The sequence below is a fragment of the Chaetodon auriga genome, chromosome 7, assembly GCF_051107435.1.
Source record: "Chaetodon auriga isolate fChaAug3 chromosome 7, fChaAug3.hap1, whole genome shotgun sequence".
Taxonomy (NCBI): Eukaryota; Metazoa; Chordata; class Actinopteri; order Chaetodontiformes; family Chaetodontidae; genus Chaetodon; species Chaetodon auriga.
In genome coordinates, this window is record NC_135080.1 from 21,827,831 (window position 1) to 21,843,878 (window position 16,048).

Below are 16,048 nucleotides of genomic sequence, written 5' to 3' on the forward strand. Positions count from 1 at the left end.
GTGTGTGTGTGTGTGTGTGTGTGTGTGTGTGTGTGTGTGGCCGGGTGTGTGTGTGTGGAGCGGACGTCTGCCACACTACCAGCTGGAAAACGTCAGTTTCCTCGAATTGCTGTCACAGCACCACATCGTCGCAAGTGTGTATATGTGTGTGTGTGTGTGCGTATGTGCAACTGACTTTTTGCATATTTGAACATGTCGACAGATCTGACAGACAGAAAGGCAGAGTGAGGGAGGTAGACAGAGGCAGAGCCATGCAACAGATCATGTCACTTCTTTCAGAATTTGGTGTGTTACCTGCTATGTGTGATTTTAATGAAGAGCTGCGTTTCATTTCCTCTGTGTGTCTCCTTCCTTGTCCACTGGGTGTGGTTATCTTGGCGTTACTATAAAATTGTGACTCATGGGCCTCTCTGTGTATGTATGTGTGCATGTTTCCTGTCCGTAGGTCTGCACGTTTCGGTCTTTTTGCCAACATATGCATGCACGCTCACATTAGTGCATATCTATTTATGCATGCTGACTATTTCTATTTGTGTGTGCATGCATTCCTGGTATATTTGTGTGGGTGTATATAGCCCCTAGCTAGCTGCAGTGTGTATTGAGGGCAGTACATCAGGGTAAGGCAATCTGCCTCTGAACAGCTCCTTCAGGTGAGATTTATCACCACTGCACTTGGCCTCTTATTATGGCGATGGATTCCCTACCTCTGTATCTGGGTGTGCACGTGTGGGTGCATGTGTGTATGTGCGTGTGTGTGTGTTTTCTTAGCCCCCCCCCCCCCCATCCCAGTCTGCATCTTTATTAAAGTGCTGCAGAGAGAAGCAGCCATTGGTTTGTGTTGACTCCACCCTCGACTCAACTCCTGATAGGGATCCACTGGACACGCAAAAACACTGGGAATAATATAAATGGGGAATGACAAGAGAGTGGACAGAACACTGAGGAGAGGAGAAGAGGGATTTGGGTTCATTAATTCTCTCTTTCTCCCTCCACACAAATTGCATTTGGACTACAAGTTGCAACGAAACAAAACTACAAATTCCAAATTTCTTGGCTGGAAGTCATGCAAGGTCCCAAAGCAGTGAAGCTGACTGACAGTCAGTTAGGTAGCACTGGAGAAATAGGTCATAGAGCTAAAAATACTTATCTATGTCTCTCTCTTTCTGTCGGTCTCTCTCTATCCTGTCTTCTCAAAAAAAAAAAAAAAAAAGACAAAGTAAAACAGACGGAAAGTCTAAATAAGGGGATGATGAAAGGAATAACTCGAAAAAAGAAACACCCTTAAAAACATCAGACCCCAGGCTTACTCCCATACGAATAAAGAAAAAAAACTGAGAGCAAGAAAGGGAATGAGAGACTGCAACTGTGTGTGTTTCCCATTGTGTGTGCATGTGTGTGTGTTTGTGTGCCTCCATCCACACGGGTGATACTGCACAAATGAGCGAGTGAGGGAATGAAAGGGAGAGATTGAAAGAGAAAGAAAGATCTAGAAATGGATGCTCAGGCTGTGGTTTCAACCATCACGTGGGGCTGTTTGCACACAGAGCCGGTTATTACATGGAACTCATTTAGCTCGGCTCAGTCAGGCAGGGCAGAAATAATATTATATAGGCCCTGCCACAACTGCTGCCAATACCACAGCACACTGTTATCTACATGTCCCCCTCCAACCAGCACAAAGAAATGATATTGCTGAAATACATACCACACACACTGCCATTCTGACAAATTTGGACACCTGCGCACTAAAGATGATTGTTGTAAAGTCAAATCCCTATTGCTAATTTAATTTATTTGCACTTTGCTTATAAGACATTTCAATTTTTAAGGATTTTATCGTCTACTTCATAAGCAGGGAATATCAGATTGGAATGCAACCAGTCAGAGGTAGAATCATCACATCTTCTTTGAATCCGACGTAAAATTCTGCGATGCCACAAAGGGAAAGATTGTATAATTTGGTATGAACAGTGGACTATAAATACTTTCTGACAGTAGATAGTCCAAATCTACAGTAAATCCCTCTAAAGGAACTCTTAGGAATAAGCTATCCAACAAGATTTAAGGGGCTCTGACAAAATGCATAGAGAATTGCCTTCAGTAATTTTTGCTGAATATTAAAGTGGTGACATGCCTTGATTCACAATGTAAGGAACCGTGGTGGAGAGTGGGGGGTTGGGGGGGGTGTTGAGGGTAAGCGACTTGTAGGGCTCAGATGGTTTGAGGCCAAAGAAGAAGGAAAATGGAAAGGAGAGGACGAGCGAGACAGAGAGGAAATGGCTGAACAAAAGGGAGATGGCGAGAAAGAGTGATGGATGGAGAAAGTGATGAAGAAGGAGGGAGGGAACGTGGGAGACGGGGCAGCAGGGGTGATAGGAGGACAGCAAGGAAATAAGAGGGAGAGAGAAGGAGGAGAGGAGAAGGAGAGAAAGAGAGATTAAACCAGTCTCTAATCCAGCAGAGAGATAGACGGAGAGAGAGCTGGAAAGGAAATGCCCAGTAGATTGAAGCTAGCTGCTCTCCACTGATTCGCCTTCACACACAAATGAACCCTCCACTGTACTTCCACACACACACACACACACACTCACTCACACACACACACACACATCACACATCAACGGGCTATCACGCGGTACTGTACACAGCAAGTCTTGGCTGGGTGATGGGCAACAATTGTAACTGCTTCCCACAGAATTTACATCCACTGAATTAATTATAATTCATTGCTGAGATTCAGCAAAGTTTAAAGACATTTAGGGACACAACAGGCATTGTTTCCGGCGCACAGCCAGCCACCCTATTAGAGCCGACATTGAACCAAATTTTGCTAGTTGTTTGGCCCATTTTACTGGATAGGCCTCTAATTTGTAAGCCTCTAATATCAAGTTTGTTTGTAGACATGCTAATTACCAGGGCTTGTTTAAAGGCTGATCGCAGTGTGGTAACTGGAACGTAGTTAAACCCATACTGCGTAACGGTGGCATTTATGCAGTTGGTGAGATGTTAAAGGCAGCGTTGATTGCTGTGGCCTTGTGCAATAAATACATTCAACTTTATTATTGCACATAGAGTCAGATGCTGTAGTAAACAGTGTGCCAGCATCCCTGCGGGTCTCAGTCTGGCTGGCAACTTTGCTGATCTGATATTCTACATCTTCTTTTTCCTCTTTAGTCTAACTTTAAGCACTTAAAATCAATGTGAAATGAAAATTGGGCACAAGATCATTAGTTACTGGCCCTGAGCTGCTTTTTTTTTAAACATATACTTTCTCATTTTACTCTTTCCCTGTCCTATTCTCTTCCTGCTACCACAACCTCGTCTCTCTCTCTGTCCTGGTACCACATCGGTATATTCCATGCAAATCAGTCGATTTAATCCCCTTGACATGGTGTCAGTGAGGGCCTCTGGGAGCAATCTGGCCACACTTTGGCTCTGCTTGGATGAGCATCCCATAGAGGAGAGGAGGAAAAGGAGGAGAGGAGAGGAGAGGAGAGGAGGCTCTGAGCTCAAAGGTCCCACCTTGCAGCTCCCATCCAGTCCACCTGTCCATTCCTGTGTCATCATCACAACATGACCAGATACCATCTCTTTTAGAACGCAATTAAACCTTGGAATTATCAATCTTACATCTCTTGTTTCCACCTAATATTGAGGTGTGTGCTTTGGGATAAGTCAAATGCAATTGGCCAAAACACTAAAATAGCATCACAGTCAATCAGGGCAGCACGCAGTTGCCCAATCATACCATTCCAGTTTCCTCTCTCCTGTGAAGTGCTCTTCAAAGCAGGCAGGGCAGTCGTTCGTGGAATTGCACGAAATGTCGCCTGTGTCTGCATCTCAGAGAGGCTGACAGACAGAAAGACAGGCAGGCAGTCTATATCCCATTTCCCTACTCAGGTGAAACCTGTGCAGCATCCGATGTGCGCCCCTGTTTTTGCACACAGGTCTCTGACTTTTCTTTGTTTCAAACTGCCTAAGCTGGATCTTTTGTGTGCTCAAACACTCCTCGGTTGTATGTTTATATTGCAGCTATTGTCGTGTTTTTTTCGGCTAGATCTCCGTAAGTACCCGCTGACAGACGCACATCAGCCACCTTTTTGGCCGGGAGCCCAGGCGGGCAGCAGGCGTCTGCATTCCACTGAAAGCAGTCTCAGAAAAACAAAAAAAAAAAAAAAAAAAAAAAGAACACCCCCAAAAACCTGCACAAAGCGGATCATTACAGGAGAAACTTCACGGGAAATCCACCCGTTTTAAGACTCATTAGTGGAAATAAATGCCTGTTAAGATGCACGTTAAGTGTAAAACGCCAGACTGCAATTCAGATTTTATTATATAGGCTTTATTATAGGCGCTGGAGATGAAAGCAAGTCTCGGAGTTGAAGCCGTGCACCAGCGTATTTACCTCAGCCTATATATTTCCGAGAGGTCCGGCAGTAAAGGTAACGCTGCAGCCTAAACCCCGAGCAGCGAGCTTCATTCTGCCTACCTGTTTACCCTCTCTCTGTCCAAAAATGTGCACACAGGTACTGTAAAGCCATCTAAGCACCCTGCCTCCCGGCCAGCCTGCCACTCCAGCCTGGCTTTGACCGTGATCTTGGCTGGCTACACTGGCAAGGGACATACCGGGTCACCCAAATCTACCTCCAGCATTCCTCCATATCCCTGCACACACGCTGCTGTTGGCTCGGGGAAATGATTATATGAATTGCATCGGAGCGCACAATAATTCCCCTCATGCGCCCCCCCAAAAAAAAGAAAGAAAAAAAAAAAAAAAAAAAAAAGGAAACAGAACCCCCCCTCGTCAGCTTCGAATATAACTTTTCTTTAGGGCTGCTTCGCATCCGCTGACATTATCTCTATCTCTGCTCTATGCATTGCATGTATAGATGTGTTGGTAATCACGCTGAGAAATATCTGGGAATTTAAGGGTCTTAAATTGCACTGACAGCATGCACAGATACAAAAAGCGCAAACGCTCAGAAAACGTGTGGTACTTACGATTTGAGGGGGTTCTGTACCGCTGTGGCCATTTTGATATAGTATGATAGGATGCAACACTGCAGAGCCGGGTATTGTACATGTAATGTAGCAGCTATTTCAATTTCATTCATTCTCTGGGGCTGCGGCTGGAGCCAGCAGCCAATGGGAGGCGGGAGCGCTCTGTGACAGCTTTGGGGAAGTGTAGTTTTTTACGCATGTCAACATGAGACATGCCGAGGAGGCGCGCACTACAAGTACCAGCGGGGATAGCGGCTGGAGTGGAGCGCAGTCCCGCCTCGGACCTGTGAGGGCAAAGCCATCCCCCAGTTCCGAATTCATATGTAAAAAAATCAGTCTACAGTTATGTCAAGATTGGGTTGCAGGACTGTCTGTCAGTGTGAGCGTGCCAGTTTCTCTTATGCATTGTTGCCTTGTCTGGATAATGAGGATGGGCTTGAATCTGCACTGCTAGCCCCAGCACTGCATCACATCACTGAGGTGGCAACTTGATGGATACATTTCACACTGAAGGCTGATTGTGAATGGATTTTAAAGTGAGGATGATATCAAGAACGCATTTCTGATTAATTGTATATATGTAGGGACAGCGAGTGGGTACGGATCGGATGGAAATTTAGTGAGGGGTGCACCAGGTATCACCTTACCTGTGTGCTTACTGTGGGGAACAACTGGAGAAACAAAAACAATCATACTTTCATAAAAGCACGAGTTGTGTTTCTTAAAAAGACACAGACAACATATAAAGGTAGTCAACTTTATTCTAGTCATGAAAGGCTGGATAATAGATTAGATTAGTGACAGCTTTATACAATCTATTTTAGGGTAAATTAAGAGACGTTGTGTCTACATAACCTTACATTAGCGGTGGCATGTTGATAGGCCCGTGGTTAATCTTATATTATCTATGCTAGGTAGACGTGCACTGAGCAGCTTTAATTATTCATTAATCAGGGGCGATGGGCTGGGAGTAGGCCTATAATTGATTCTTTCAGACATTTGTCTCTCATGGTTGAGCCCGGAGAAAGGCTGGGACCCTCTCCAATCTCCTCACCCCTTCACCCTTTACTTCTTCCTTCCCTAGTTCCTTCTTTAATTCCTTCCCATCTGCTTTCTCTCCCTGCATGCATACTTTCTTGCCTGTGTGTTGTATCATTTATTTTTACATGCAGGTGAATGCATTAACAAGTCTAAGGTTCATTTCAACTAGCAGTGTTTGTGTGAACTTTCCCCTACATTAATTTAATCCCTGATGCATGTGGCGAGGAAGGAAGGAAGGAAGGAAGGAAGGAAAGAAGGAAGGATGGAAGGAAGGAAGGACTGTTGAAGCAGCAATGTTGGAATTTCTTTCTCCATGTCATGTTAGCAGCAGTGGCGCCGCTCTGAAGCCATCCAGTGACATGTGATATTTATAGATCTGTGCTAACAAATATTTAATGAACATTAGCAAGCACCTCTAACATGGCAGCGCTGCTCCAATAAAACACTCTCTGCCACTGACATGGAAACTTTGATTCCTTGTGTCTCGCCGAGATTGCGAATTAGTCGTTTTAAAATATGCATATTTTTCATCTTAACGAAGTGGAGTAAATATATGGACAAGAATTTTGTTTGGGTTTGCATGAATGATCTAGGCTTTAAAAACCAACAACAGAATTCATTCAGTGTGTACGGGTGTGCGAGCTCTTCTTCTCATGGACTAATTTTATGCTTTCTTATCCTCACTTCTCTGAAGTTTGTTGAATGGCAGATCCTGTGTTATTCTGCACTTTGACCACAGGGTGGTGATGATGGACCAGACAAGACGCTGACCAAACGCACGCATCATGCGTCTGACGTCACTGCCTGCGTGCTCCCATGCTCCTCCCTCAACACCCGCCGTACACGCGCTGATGTTGTGATTCACGGACAGACAGGAGTCATGTTGAAGTTTCGCTTTGCGTTTCGTCGTGAAAAGTATGTCTTAAGTAATTAAACAACGATGTCCGAAATACTGATGAAAGAAATGGAGAGTATATCGATCAGTCCAATGAAGGAAGCGTTACAGGGGCGTCCAGACGGTGTCCCGAGCTTCCTGCTGGTGGACGAACAAGAAAACCTGCAGGTAAAGTTAGCTACGTCAACTGAGCTAACGGCTGCTAGCCTTTAGCTGCTAAGCTAAGGAGGAGGACTTCAGTACTCTAATGAAGGCCACCAACTATCTGTTGTCACTGATGCTAACAGCTACAGAGCTGTCACATGAGGTTGGTTAGCTCAGAAAACACCATATTATTCTTTTTCACCCCCAAAAAATGAGCTTGTGACAGATGGCACTTCTCCCGACGGTTTATCAATGCAAGGAGAAAATGCTTTTTCACATGACGTCCGTCACGTTTAGTCTGTAGATATGTTTTCGCTAACAAGGGCTCATGATACCTGAAGGGAAATACGGCATAAACAATAACCGAGGGAGGCAGAGCAGCAAATGGGTGTCTCACTGGGAAAGTCCCTGGTGAGTCATCCAGCACAGCTGACCCACAGGGAGGCACCCTGTCATCGTATTATTGTCACAGCGGTACAAAGTGCAGACGATAATGATTATTTTTACACTTATCCGATTAGCGTGTAATGTATGCACAACCAGTCCTGTCCTAAGAGAGCTGAAGGCTCAGCAGTACATTGCTAATGAATGCAGCTGTCATTTCAGATATTATTTTCTGGAACGAATGAGTATAGCCTCAAAGATACACGGACAACCCAGTTCTTTACTTTGTAGTGTGTTAAGGCCACTTGTCATCCAAGACTGAATTGTTCATGTAGATTTAATAAGGCATTTCCTTGATTCAATGAAGTCAGAGGGAAAGCTAATTATATCATGTTGAGACAGCTCAGCAATCCATCGTCTGTCCATAAATGGCTCTTCTGCTTGGTGTTCTCCCTCCTCTCCCTCCAGGTCCGCAGTGAGTCTGAGTTTGTGGACAGACTCGGCTGCGGGGAGGTGGCAGGAGTCAAGGTACTCTCCATCTTTGGCAACACCGGTGATGGCAAGTCCCACACCCTCAACCACATCCTGTTCGGTGGTGAGACTGTGTTCTACACCTCCAAGTCCCCCAGCTCCTGTACGGTGGGGGTGTGGGCCGCGTATGACCCCAGTCTTAGCCTGGTTGCCCTGGATACCGAGGGCCTGTTGGGGGCTGCAGCCAATCAGAACCAGAGAATGCGATTGCTACTTAAGGTAATTTTAGTGGTCAGCGGTTGTTTTTGTTGGAAATAACTAATAGCTGGAAGTGTAAAACAGTGCATGACAAATATTAGTCAGTCGTTTGTCCCAGTACATTAAGTTGGCTGATAAAATGGTGAGCTGTGATGTGAATTTTGGAATTTACCAGCTTCTGTCAGTGTATTCTTTCAAGTATCCTCATCAACTTGTCCTTGCACAATTACACCATTTCACCACGTGTCTTGTCTAGGTAAAGACCACAGATGCTTTCTGTGTCTTAGCTCTGTGTATATGTCTACTTCCTCTTTTTCCAGGTATTGGCAGTGTCTGATATTGTAGTCTATCGTACACGGGCAGAGCGCCTCCACAACGACATGTTCCTGTTCCTGAGCAGCGCCTCAGGGGCCTACCTGAAGCACTTCACCCCAGAGCTAAGGGCCCTCTCCAGTCGCTGTGGTCTGGATGTGCCCCTCTCCTCTCTTGGGCCGGCTGTTATCGTCTTCCAGGAGACAACGCACACTCAGTTGCTTGGACATGGTAGGAAGAGGAGGAGGAGATGTGATCAGGAAAAACACCTTGGTTTTATAAGCATAATTCTTTGTCTTTTCACAGGATGTATTTTCAGGGTATTAGCCTCTTGTCCTGTGGTTCCTGCTGTCAGACTAAAATTTCTTTGCTTTTCCTGTCCCTTGTAGATTCTAAGGTGGCCGGCCATGCTGACACACTGCTCCAGAAGCGCTTCCATGACCTGGGCTTGGGGACAGAGGCCTTCAGCTCGGTGCAGTATGTAGGCACCCAGACCATCACACCTCCCACTGACTACAGCAGGCTGCTGGAGGCCGTCAGGCAGCAAGTGAAGAACACTCACACACGCTCTCCCCGCCAGCCTGGGATAGTGTTTCACGCTCTGGAAGTAAGTGGTGGATCATGTCGAATTTTAGAGAAAATGAACAGAGAGATAAGAAGATTTGGTCTTTGGCCAGTCTTAGTCTTGTTGTCTTCGTGTCCACTTTTCATCCCCCCCACCCTCTTTCGCCTATCTTTTTCTGTTTCTTTAGGCCTTAAGTGAGCGTTTCTGTGGGGAATTGTCAGACGACAAGATGACCCTGTACTCCTTCTTCCCAGATGAGTACTTCACCTGCTCTGCTACCTGCCTCAGCTGCAAGTAAGTCATTACAAACATCCTTGAGCAGGTATTCAGTCTCCATTAGGTCACTGTTATTCATTATTCTTACTATTAGGATGTTGGTGATGGCTGCGTCATACCTCTGGTTATATTACTGGGCTGCAAATCTTAGAGTTCTCCTGTGCTGGGTGCTTTATGAGAGCTCACACCCGTCAACTGTCCATCACTGTGTTTCTCAAAGAGATGCCTTAAAGATTTGGAAACAGGTCAGATGGTCATTTGGACTCATTTTTCAGTCTGGGGTCAGTGGTATCTAACATGCTCCACCCTGTGCCTGATGAAATCTGCTGCTCATGGTTAAACCTTAGCATGAACAGGTTCAGAGTTTTGTATGTTGATTCTGTGCATCTTTTCAGCAAATTGTAGATACTGTTTGTGTAGTTTAACATACATTCCTACAAGATTTAGACTCACACTGTGGAGACACATTGGATGTGCTTTTAGGAATTTTTATCCAGCTAATTGAACCTTTTTGTGGAAAATGTCATAACCAGGTTATCGCGCAAAGCAGGTTATTTTTATAGCCTTAAATCATGTCTGGTGAGGATCTTAAATTTCCAAAGGTTTGTCTAAATGCAACTCTTTCCACTCAAAGTATTTGAGTTTGGAAATATCTGTCTTATTCAGAATCTTCAGACAGCATTTAAAGCATTTATTGCCAGATGGAAACATAAGCAGACACACAAACAGAACTCTTTTAGCTGTCTCTGGCTGATTCACAGAGCTGGAATTTATTTCCTCCAAGTAGAAATCTGTTGTTGTTCTTTTGCATGTTAACTGTCTCCCCAGTGGGACACGTAAAACCTGATGTCTTTTCCATATTTCTGGAAAGGAGAATCGGGATTCCCCTGGTCTTTGTGTTTTGTTCTTGATGGAAAGCCGAGAGAAGTGAGAGTGGAAGACATCACAACACTGGTTCTGAAGGGAGCCAGTCCTCGACAAATGGACTGTACACATCATTCTGCCTTCTGCAAAACCTGCTCCCATCACTGACACTGACGTCTGTTGTGTTGCTCTAAAACTTATGCTTTTCTGTCTCGTCTCCAGCATTCGCTGTAAAAACGGAATGAACCATCTGAGAGACAGGGTCCCTCACATGGCAGATGGACTGTGCCAGTATGCACACCAGTACAACAACAAGGTCCTGATCTGTAAGGTAAGACTGACTCCTGACACCAGTCTGCCAGTTCAGGTGAACTGGGGCCCAGTTCAAAATGTCATGTTGTCTATGTGGTTTCAGCTTTTGCACTTATTTTTGCACTTGTTATTTCATACTGTGTCTTGTTCCATTGCCCTATTTCTAATTACTGTCTACGCGTTGTCTTTGAAGAAAGTAATTTAATTAACTTTCTATATTATTTCCTGTGTTTGTGTCTCATGTCTCCAGAGATGCTACGAAGGAGGCAGAGAGGTGATTGTTGTGCCCAAGACATCTGCTTCCAATGACAACCCATGGTTTGGACTGGCCAAGTATGCCTGGTCAGGGTATGTACACACAGACACACACACACACACACACACACACACACACACACACACACGCTCACAACCATATCGTTGCCTTTCATCATCTCATGCTGTCTCCCCACCTTCCTCTCAGCTATGTGTTGGAGTGTGTTAGCTGTGGTGTAATCTACCGCAGTAGACAGTACTGGATGGGAAACCAGGACCCAGAGAGCAGCGTGGTGCGATCTGAGGTCAAACATGTCTGGGAGGGGGTGAGTACCCCACCCTTCTTCTCTTTCTCCAGTTTCTAGTTTCAGTGCAAAAGAATAACAAAGCTTTCTGTCCAGGCATCTGATGGATGAGATTACACATCGTTAGTTTGCATAACTATTGCTTGAGGCCAGAACATGTAGACGCTGAGTGTACATGACATCATTAAAGGCATTAAATGTTGAACCTTTCATTCTAACAAAGTTTCATGTGCAACATGAAGAACATTTTTTTTAACTCGTCCCACTCTCCCTGACTTCACCTGTTGACTGTAAAACTTTGTGCCTCTCCTCTTCAACCTTCTGCATTTTTTCACCCTTCTTTCTTCTCTCAGTCGGACACCTTTTTGACCACCCACCAGAACGCTGCCCAGAGAGTCCTGGATGGGATGAACTATGTGATCCAGTCAGTGTCGGAGTACAGCACGGGCCCCACCAAAGCTGTCGCTGCCTGGCTCACTGACCAGGTGGCGCCGCCATACTGGAGACCCAACGCAGAGATCACAGTGAGACATTGCCCAAAGAATTATTCCCTTAGTGCCTGCAATAACAATGTCATCATGTCTCTTTCCATAATTGAATCCTCATTTCCCCATCAGGCCTGTCACGGCTGTCAGAAGGTGTTCATGGAGGCGGAGAGGAAGCACCACTGCCGATCATGTGGTGAGGGTTTCTGCCATCCCTGCTCCAGCCACAGGATGCCAGTGCCAGAGCGAGGCTGGGGCAGCGGCCCTGTCAGGGTGTGTAAGGCCTGCTACCGACAGGGAGGGCCAGCTGACACTAACAGCCAGGGTGAGACACCTCCAGCCAATTAGTGAACTTCAACCTGACAGCTTGTCTTAAATTAAACAAATGTCATTTTAATAAACCAAGAAGTAGTGACCGTTGTTTTTGCATGACATGGATTAATACTGAACAGGGCTAATGAACACGATGGCCATTCTGTCCGTAAACTTTTAATTTATTAGCATCTTTTTGCTGCTAATTTGCCATTTCAGAGCAAAACAACACCAAGATTTCTAAACTTCTTGAATTTCTATGATTATGAAATGTTAAATTCTTTTAGACAGTCATTTAGTCGTATGTCTGAATATTTAAGGAATACAGAATCCAGACTGTGCAGTGGGAAAACACTGACTTCCTTTATGTATATGCTGATTGTATTTGTCATAGCTGCTCATAGATAAATACTGTCATTGCTGCTTTTGTGTACTGAACATGTGTCTTTCTGTGTCTCTCACGCATATACACACACCTCTTTTCTTTAGTGTGTAAGGTGGAGCCTCGTGGTCTGATCGCTCGCAGGGTGACGGAGGTGGCCCAGTCTACACTGGACATGGTCACCACAGCTGTGGACTACCCTCTCTGTGAGTGCAGCTGCATCTTGCCATTACATACTCAGTCAGTTTGCCACAGCTGGCGGCACATCATCTATGGATCAAATGGCTTTAGACCAATCAGATGTTTGTTGAACACAATTCTAATGACCAGTTTTACAGTACATCATTTTGATTTGGCCTGTGGCAGCACCGATGCAATCACATTGTCTTTCAACATGAAACAAATGTTTTATTTGTTAGATAGACATAAGTGGAAGTGAACTGTAAGAATGCTGAGGGGAGAAAGAAAGGCAACCACTTTGCAAATAAACCCTGAATTTGTGCTCATAACAATAAATAGTTTATTCTAAATTCAGGCAAATGAGGTGGATGTACTGAACCACTGGGCCTCTTTCACTTGATGGCTCACCTGCAAGGAATGCGAGGCATTAATATACATCTAAGCGTCTAGAGGCAATCCATCCATCTTAGATATTTAATGTCAGTTTGGAGATTCACACCATAAGCATTAATGAAGCTTGGGATCCTGCTAAGTGATTCACACCAGCCTCAGTACATATATTGTTATGCAGTTTCACAGAATGTTCTGTTCAGATGTAGATATTTATGACTTCATAAAAACCTTATATAATCTCTGATGAAAATCTTGAATAAATATGTACTGTTCCGCCCCCTCCCCTCAGGTTTTGTGAAAGATGTGGCTCGGCCAGACTACTGGGTGCCAGACCAGGACATCACCCAGTGCCACCAGTGCTCCAAAACCTTCACTTCCGCAATGTCCAAGCACCACTGCAGGGCCTGTGGACAGGGTGTGTGCGGCCCCTGCTCCACACACATCAGGCCTGTGCCCTCCCGAGGCTGGGACCACCCTGTCAGAGTGTGTGACAGCTGCCACGCTCGCACCGATAGTCTGTGAGCCTGTTCAACCAGGAGAACTTCTCAAAGTGCACTCGGTCTTCCTCAGATGACCCACAGGAAAACACTGTGAATCCTGGCACTGCTGCTCCAAGAGGACACGGAGGATCAACCACACAGCACTGAATGGCAGAACTGGAAGCAGCCTTGGTTTTGCGTGAGAAGACATGATGTTTTGAAGCGTGAAACGGTCCCCACCTGGGCCTGGTGTATCATTGCTGACCTAGGATCAGCTTACCATCTCATCTGCCTTGACCAACTGATTTTGCAGCAGGTATGACGTAAAACTCACTACAGCCCCACTGCACCAATCAAACTGCTCTGAAAACCAACTGGACAGACGGAAAGCTGGACATAATTTTAACTGACTTGTGGGAATGTTTGACTTTTAAGACTTGAGTCTTAAATCTCATTTTAACAGCAGAGCTTGTACTCTAAACTGCGCTGAAGTGTGGTCTTCCTTATTCATTCATTTGTGTTTGCACAGCCTGGCAACACGCGGCCCCGTTCTGAATTTGAACAGTTTGATAAGTTAAAGGGATGCGCTGGGAACAGTGGGAGATTTTAAAGTTTAAGGGATTTTTAGACCTCTCTGTTTCATAGAGTATTGAGCCATTTCAACAGCTTGTCTCTGCAAAGAGAGACTGTGTGAGATGATTTTACTGTTTATCCTCCTCACACTCTTCCTCTGAACCATCTCTCTCTCTAGGGAGACAGACAGACAGACAGGGAAACACAAAGTAGTTCAGACTTATGGAAAAAAACACGAGCGACAGCAGTGTGTGCCTTCATGGGAATCTTGATTCCTACTTCTAAAGCCCTTAAGGTTTGCTTTCGGGGAGTCCTCCACTTGTGCAAGGAGTAATGTGATTATTTGTGCCTAATTACAGAGCTGTGTCATTCACAGCCTCTGATCTCAGTTTTATCTACAATACGGTGAAATGGACAAGAAAAGGATATCTGTAGCACAACACATTATAGACATTCCGATGTATGGGAATACCTGCGTACTTATGTAGATTTACCTTCCTGAGGTTATGATAAAATGTCTCTTGAGCCGCCGATGCTTCAGAAAGCTCTCTTCATATCATGAATACACCCTCAGTAGATGAGTTGTTCTGGTATTTGATAGACTGTCAAATCATTTGTAATGTAAAGTGAAGGTTATATACATGTTGGTGGAAAATTACCTTCTCTCAAAGGGAGTTTCTCTGCATAGCACACTGGACACATTAATGCCATTTTTATCTCTAACCAGAAATAATTCAGTCGTAACAATGTTTTCCAGCGAAATCAAGCAGTTGACAATCTTCATGTTTTTCTTTCAGAAATCACTCGTCCAAATAAAGAAAACAGGAAATCTTGTGTCTCTACAAATGTATTCAGTCTCTCTCTCTCTCTCTCTCTCTCTCTCTCTCTCTCTCTCTCTCTCTCTCTAATCTTTCCTTAATACCCATTCAATGCTTTATTTGCTTGAGTGGGTATTAAACATTGTTGCAAATATAATTAAATGACAACACAAAGACTATGTGGCGGTGAGGAAGAAGAACATGATGTGAATCAAATAATAATTAACCTACTAAATAATCAAAAACAGTATCTGGTGGTGAGGCTGAAGATGCAGATGCTTACCCAGCAGGACACATACTATCATCATTTTTAGCAGGAGAGTAAGAAACCTTTTGCTTCTCTGCGTCCTAATCAACAATACCTCTGTTTTACTTTTATTCAAACGGACTAATGTCACGATGTTATTTAGCTCATTCTATGCAGCACTGCAATAAGTTGTTTTTGTTTATTCCTGTTTGTCCAGTACTCATAAAATAGTTCTTTATTGGCATAAAAGTGAACATTTCTTATGAGATTTGTGGCTGCGGGTGGTAAAGATGCCGTTTGTGCTCATTCTCTTGTTTTTATGTAAAAGCCTCATATTGGTAAAGTTTTAATGGCTCTCGTTTCCACTTGCAGGAGCGGTAAAGACATTCCTTTCATGGTCATATAATCAGAGAATGAAAAGTTTTCTCTAAAATGTGCTTGGTGCCATGATGTACACATATATTTTCTAGATCTGTGCCTTTACAGTCAGGCTCCGTGTGGCCCCCTAGGTGTCAAACTGCCCAGATGAGCTTATGTTCAAGCCAAGGTAGGTGTAGCTGAGGTTCTGTGAGTGTTTTCCTTTGAGCATCTCCTCTCTGTGAATTCATAATCTGCAGTCTGTGAAGTAACTCTCCAGCAATGATAGATTTTGCTGCAGTCCTTGTGCCTTTTATTTCTCAGTCCCTTTTAGTGAGTTTAGGTGATGCGGCGGCTCAGACTGCATCTTTGCCTCACGCTTGTCTTCTGTACTGTGTCTCCCTTAGAAGACATATACCACTGGCCTCTAGCCAATCGCTCAATCACCACTGAGGCTACTGTTTACAGTATATCAGGTGACATCTCTCTTACAACCTCAGTTTCAAGGTTATCTGCAGTCCATGGTGTGTGATGTGCTCTGATAGATGACTGAATAACATCCATGAAGCAGAGCTCATTTCCTTCACAAACTAATTATGCAAACCCTCACAGACTCTATGTAAGAACATGTTGAGCAGCAGACAGTAGAGGGCCAGGAATATCTGTATGTAGACTGTAGATTCTTTTTTTATGATCTAGCACACATCACTGTAAATAACTTTAAATAAAGGGTGTAACA

At 44.5% G+C, this 16,048-nt stretch overlaps 2 protein-coding genes across 2 annotated transcripts in view; one reads left to right on the plus strand and one right to left on the minus strand.

Annotated features, from left to right (window-relative positions):
* dpf1 (double PHD fingers 1) overlaps positions 1-5,114 on the minus strand; it is a 37,427-nt gene extending 32,313 nt beyond the window's left edge. The window contains exon 1 of the mRNA XM_076734661.1: positions 5,002-5,114. Coding sequence (XP_076590776.1) covers positions 5,002-5,114 — 113 coding nt within the window. The remainder of the gene's footprint in view (positions 1-5,001) is intronic.
* A 1,797-nt stretch (positions 5,115-6,911) lies between these two features.
* Positions 6,912-14,730, plus strand: LOC143323068 (zinc finger FYVE domain-containing protein 1). The gene is made up of 12 exons (XM_076734660.1): positions 6,912-7,105; positions 7,934-8,215; positions 8,515-8,737; positions 8,896-9,113; positions 9,259-9,365; positions 10,434-10,542; positions 10,774-10,871; positions 10,987-11,104; positions 11,437-11,607; positions 11,701-11,893; positions 12,370-12,468; positions 13,125-14,730. The coding sequence occupies exons 1-12, from the start codon at positions 6,983-6,985 to the stop codon at positions 13,355-13,357; spliced, it is 1,974 nt and encodes a 657-aa protein (XP_076590775.1). The 5' UTR covers positions 6,912-6,982; the 3' UTR covers positions 13,358-14,730.
* The last annotated feature ends 1,318 nt before the right edge of the window (positions 14,731-16,048 follow it).

Coding starts and splice junctions, on each gene's coding strand:
- LOC143323068 (XM_076734660.1), top strand. CDS start 6,983: ATGTCCGAAATACTGATGAAAGAAATGGAGAGTATATCGATCAGTCCA. Junction 9,366..10,433: donor GCTACCTGCCTCAGCTGCAA/GTAAGTCATTAC, acceptor TCTCGTCTCCAG/CATTCGCTGTAAAAACGGAA. Junction 10,872..10,986: donor GCCAAGTATGCCTGGTCAGG/GTATGTACACAC, acceptor CCTTCCTCTCAG/CTATGTGTTGGAGTGTGTTA.